The 5,700-nt window shown below is 40.3% G+C and overlaps 1 protein-coding gene across 2 annotated transcripts in view; it reads left to right on the top strand.

Annotated features, from left to right (window-relative positions):
- The window catches only part of NUDT9 (nudix (nucleoside diphosphate linked moiety X)-type motif 9), a 28,411-nt gene extending 24,511 nt beyond the window's left edge, over window positions 1–3,900 (top strand). For both annotated transcript variants that reach the window (XM_005874083.2, XM_005874081.2), the window contains exons 7-8: window positions 1,983–2,067; window positions 3,386–3,900. In XM_005874083.2, the coding sequence (XP_005874145.1) occupies window positions 1,983–2,067; window positions 3,386–3,564 (264 nt within the window). In that variant the 3' untranslated portion in view covers window positions 3,565–3,900. The remainder of the gene's footprint in view (window positions 1–1,982; window positions 2,068–3,385) is intronic.
- Window positions 3,901–5,700: the final 1,800 nt, after the last annotated feature.

Genomic DNA, 5,700 nt, shown 5'->3' with positions numbered 1-5,700 from the left:
AGCTCTGCTCAGCCACAAGCCAGGCTGACGGCATCACAGCGGCGATGGTGGGAGCCTCTCCTGCCTCCTCAGCAGCTCTGTGGATGTTCAACTGCAGCTTCGGCCCGCTGGCAAGTGGACATCCCCCAAGGGATGTATCACTGCCAGCTTAGGCACAATCCCCCGGGGAGCAGGCCTAAGCCAGCAGGTGGACATCCCCCGAGGGGTCCCAGACTGCGAGAGGGCACAGGCTGGGCTGAGGGACCCCCGAGTGCACAAATTTTTGTGCACCGGGCCTCTAGTCTATATATATAAAAGGCTAATATGCAGAGTGCCCCCGCGGGAGTTCAACCGGGATACTGGGAGTTCGATTGCTTGCTATGATGTGCGCTGATCACCAGGGGGCGACGCAGAATGAAGGAAGGCCCCAGCCGGCAGCCGGGGAAGAAAGGCCCCAGCCGGCGGCCAGAAGGCCCCAATTGGCCCTGATCACCGGCCAGGCCTAGGGACCCTACCCATGCATGAATTTTGTGCAGTGGGCCTCTAGTTTATTATAATACATTTTTTTCTCTTAGTTTTTGGTTCAGGCTAGGTGTGAGCTAATGTAATACTGAGCTCACCCATCCAACAGAAAACATTCATTTTTTTTTTTTTGCATGAATTCAGCTCTTTTGAAAGGACATTTACATTTGAAATTATGTTACTCAGGGTTTCTCTGGTTTATAACCATTTAAATCTCATGTCTGTTTTGTCTATATATCCTTTGTAAAAATTTAAAAATCACCTTATAAGGTATATGTACACTAATAATAAGGAAAAGGATTGATTTTCTTTCTTTTGTTGGCTTTTTTTATTGCTTTGTTTTCTTTTTAGAATTAGAATTTCTTAATTATTTATCTGTATCATCCAGTTCACATTTGTGTTAGATAGCTAGATCCAAATCTTTTCATGTATTAATAGTTTAAATATTAGTCTTTACTAACTTTACTTATATATCTCTTTTAACAGATACTAAAATTATAAAGACTTTTAAAAAAACCATACGGCCCAAATATTATTGTTACTAAATTCTGAAGTTAGAATCTGAAGTGTTGAGGGTTTTGTGAAATTTAAAGCTGCCTCAAAGGTTCTTGAGAATATTGTTCTTTGGGAAATTTAAAATAAGCATAAGGAATGCTATATTAAAGGTGTTATGGTATTTATATATTTTTTTATTGTGGTAAAAAACATATAATTTACCATCTTAACTACTCTAAGTGAACAGTTATCTATACTAATAAAAGCCTAGGTGGTCCTCGCGCCCTCGTGTGATGCCTTCACGTCATCACAAGATTGCTGTCACAATATGGCTTCCACAAAGATGGCCATCACAAGATGGCCGACAGGGAAAGGCAGTTGTGGGCAGTCAGGCCAACAGGGGAGGGCAGTTGAGGACGAACAGGCCAGCAGGGGAGGGCAGTTGGGGGCGAGATCAGGTCGGCAGGGAGGGCAGTTGGGGGCGACCAGGCCTGCAGGGGAGGGTAGTTGGGGGCGACCTGGCCAGCAGGGGAGGGCAGTTGGAGGTGATCAAGCTGGCAGGGAGGGCAATTGGGGGCGAGATCAGGTCAGCAGGGAGGGCAGTTGGGGGCGACCAGGCCGGCAGGGGAGGGCAGTTGGGAGCGATCGGGCCATCAGGGGAGCAGTTAGATGTCAATCAGGCCTTGCAGGGGAGCACTTAGGGGTGATCAGGCAGGCAGGCAGGTGAGTGGTTAGGAGCCAGCAGTCCTGGATTGTGAGAGGGATGTTCCCCAAGGGATCCCAGATTGGAGAGCGTGCAGGCCGGGCTGAGGGACACTCCCTCCCGTGCACGAATTTTGTGCACTCCGCCTCTAGTGTTAATTATATGCATATTTCTTTGGAACAAGATATTTACATTGCTGATTTTAACGACAGTTAACACACTTTGCTCTACGAATTCCTGTTTCACCTTACACTTTTTTTTGTCTGCCTCCTCTTAAAAATAGATATATAAGGGATATGTTGACGATCCTCGGAACACTGATAATGCATGGATGGAGACAGAAGCTGTGAACTACCATGATGAAACAGGTAATTTTACCTATGTTTATTAAACTGACTGAGTTAGAGGATCAGTCTAAGTCTAGCAGCCTTCTAGGGCATAATTAAATCTGGACTATTTTAATAACTTAAACCAGTCAACTACTAAGTATGGGATTATATTTAAAATTGTTGATATTAAAAGAATACATAGAAAAAAGCCTTGCCCCAGCTGTTTTGGCTCAGTAGATAGAGCATCAGCCTGTGAACTGAAGGGTCCCGGGTTTGATTCCGGTCAAGGGCACATACCTTGGTTGCAGGCTCTATCCCCAGCCCTGGTGTGGGAGGCAACCAATCAATCTGTCTTTCTCACATTGATGCTTCACTCGCTTTGTCTCTCCCCCTCCTTTCCACTTTCTCTACAAAAGATAAGTCAATAGAAAAATATCCTCAGGTGAGGATTAGCAACAACAACAAAAAAGAAAGCCTTAAAAGTATTTTCTTTAATCCATTGGTAGTATATAAAATTAAGATTGAATTTATGGACTAAAATTATGTGCCTTAAAGTTATTAAATTATATAGTGTGAGTTCATTTGTATAAAATAAAAAACAAAAGCAACTGGAGATTTGGGTAGGAAGTATGGCTAGGATAAAATAAATGTGATTTATATCTGTCTTACTGTTTGAAATAATTTTATAACAAGCGTGTTTCAACATAAACATAATTCAGACCTGTGGAGAATTTTTGTGAGTTTATCTGAGCCAAACTGACAACAATTGCCAGGAAGTAAAGTCTTGGCGGGTTGAAAAAATGCTCTGGAAAAATGGCAGTTTTGCACTGTTTCATACATTACTATCAAAAGAGGAGTTGTAAGTGGGTTACGTGAAATATGTTGGTTATAGATTAGGGATTGGGAGGAAGCAAAGTGGAGGAAACCTCCAGGTGAGAGCACTTATTTTTAATTTATTAATGTAATTGATAAATATTTTCTTTTATGGTTTTTTATTTGGTGTCATACTTAGAAAATTTACCAGTAATTTTTTTTTTTTACATTTAAATCCCTAATTGCTCTGGAATTTATTTTGATACATGGTTTCATGCTTATTTAATATGAATTTTATGATAATATTCTTACTTTCTAAAGAGAAAAGCTTTCTTACTGATACCTCCACTTAAAATTTAGAAACTTGGTTAAAATTTGGGCATTTGGAAAATTTGGAATATCCTAGTTTTTAATTCACTTGGCCACCTAAGACGATGATTGTTTACTTATTTTTAGTAAGAATACTTGAAGATACAGTTATGCTGAAAAAGAAATGAATAAATGAATTACTTTTTCTTGGTGATGTTTTTTCTTTGGTAACCAGGTGAGATAATGGATAACCTCACCCTCGAAGCTGGAGATGATGCTGGAAAAGTGAAGTGGGTGGACATCAGTGATAAACTCAAGCTTTATGCTAGTCACGCTCAATTCATCAAACTTGTGGCAGAGAAACGAGATGCACACTGGAGTGAGGACTCTGAAACGGACTGCGACGGGTTGTAGCTCACAGCCTCATGTAAGCCAAAGGCCAACAGAGGAGCATGTACTGCAAAGAAGGCAATATCACAGAACTCAAACGAGCAAGCAGGGTTGGTAACTTGGAAATTATTTTATTCACTTTTAAAACGATTTTTTTTCATGTAGAAGATTTTACATCAGAATAAAATTAGTAAATATGGTGAGATATTACATGGTATTTTCTGCTTTCCAGTCAAAAGAAATATAAACAGTCATATTTTATATATATTCGATTTAAGCATGCTTTTAACCAAATTTAAACAGCTTCGATGCTCTGAAGAATTGTAATCTGAATAAAGATAAATTTCTGATGAGCCCTGACTTCTGCTTTCCATCTGGTTCTTGTTTGTCAGTTTTTTTTTTTCTGTTCCCCTTGCTCTTCTGTGGTCTAAAGGGTGTTCCTGCCACATCAAATTCCTTTAGGAGGAGCACCACCATCATGCAATCTGAATTATCTTTTAATTATTGGCTTTACATCTTGCTTTACATGTACTTGTTGAAGCTGATTTAAAAAATGGAAACTTTATTTTTGTCTTTAGAGCCGTCAGTTTTATGAGGAAATTTCAGCCCTCCTTTAATTAATAAAGATCAATAAATAAGAGCTGATGTTCTCATTTCAAAAATTCTGAAGTAAAAATATGGCCAGCTTGGCCAGTGTGTCTCAGTGAGCATCAACCTATGAACCAGAAGGTCAGGATTCAATTTCCCAGTCAGGGCACATGCCTGCATTGCAGGCTTGATCCCCGTAGCAGGCTCAATCCCCAGTATGGGGCAAACAGGAGGCAGCCAATCAATGATTCTCTCTCATCCTTGATGTTTCTATATCCCTCTCCCTTCCTCTCTGAAATCAATAAAAATATATTTAAAAAAATATGTCCAGGACATTAGTAATTTGAATTAATATGTATATTTATTTTACTCCACTGTAAGTACATGTTATAAATGAATTAAAATAGATGTTAAAAAAGGAACTGAAGTCAGACAGAGGGAAATCTTTGGGGGTCAGCGTTTTTGTTAGGTTAGGCATATTAAGGATTGAAATAGGCTTTTGAGGGACTCACTGTTAATATAATTCCCAGAGAAAAGGAAAAGAGATGGTGTTTAGGATGCTCTTGGGAGCAGGGAGGAGGAAAGAAAACAACACTGCCTTGTCCCATGAGAGCAACTCCTGCCAACCTGAAGTGGGGTCTGTCTCAATTCCATCTTCATTCCAGTTGGACTACAGATGGGCATTTGACGAAAAGGAGGTTTGGGGGTAGAGACATGGTTGTTGTCTTTTCTTTAGACCAGGAGTGGGAAACCTTTTTTCTGCCAAAGTCCATTTGGATATTTATAACATCATTTGCTTAATCTAATTCACTTAATATAAATTTATGTTGCTATGGAAAAAGCTCCTAGATTTATTGAATTTCAAGTCCCGCCTGCAGTTGCCTTGGCAGGGCCAGACCAAATGATTTTTGCAGGCCTTATGTGGCCTGTGGGCCTGATCCCCCCGCCCTCCCCCCCACTCCCTGCACACCCTCCTGCTGCTTAAGACATTTGAAAACAGTATTAGGCTTACTCTGTAGCTAGAGGTCAGAAGTAGGGCTCAGGTAAATCACACAGTTTGGACTGATCTGACTGGCAGGAAGCTTTTTCTCCTCGAGTGTGACTGTCAGTTTTGCTGAGAAACATTAGAATGTTTGGTTTCCAGATGCTTGCCTTGAACCCCCCTGGAAGAGTTACAAGGTTTATGTACAGTACTAATTTTCTAAAATCTGTAAAATTTGGGGGTCAGTACTTTTGTTAGGTTAGGCATATTAAGGCTTGAAATAGGCTTTTGAGGGACTCACTGTTAATATAATTCCCAGAGAAAAGGAAAAGAGATGGTGTTTGGGATGCTCTTGTGCCTGAAAAGGATGACATTCTCATTGATGAGGGATAGGATGACCTGCTCCCAGCATGAAAGAGTCTGATCTACTTTTACTGTTTGGCAGGAAGGAATTGCTTCTTTCTGGCACCATATAGAATTCTCTAAAATTGAAATGGCTTACAAAAGCTTTTGAGAAGGTTTGAGCAATTTTCTCAAGAATGGCATTTACTTATGTTTAATAGTGTTTTTTTTTTGTTGTTTTTAAAGAT

Source organism: Myotis brandtii, unplaced genomic scaffold, assembly GCF_000412655.1.
Source record: "Myotis brandtii unplaced genomic scaffold, ASM41265v1 scaffold424, whole genome shotgun sequence".
Lineage (NCBI taxonomy): Eukaryota > Metazoa > Chordata > Mammalia > Chiroptera > Vespertilionidae > Myotis > Myotis brandtii.
Note: the sequence above shows the minus strand (reverse complement) of the source record. Positions and strands in the feature narration are given on the sequence as shown.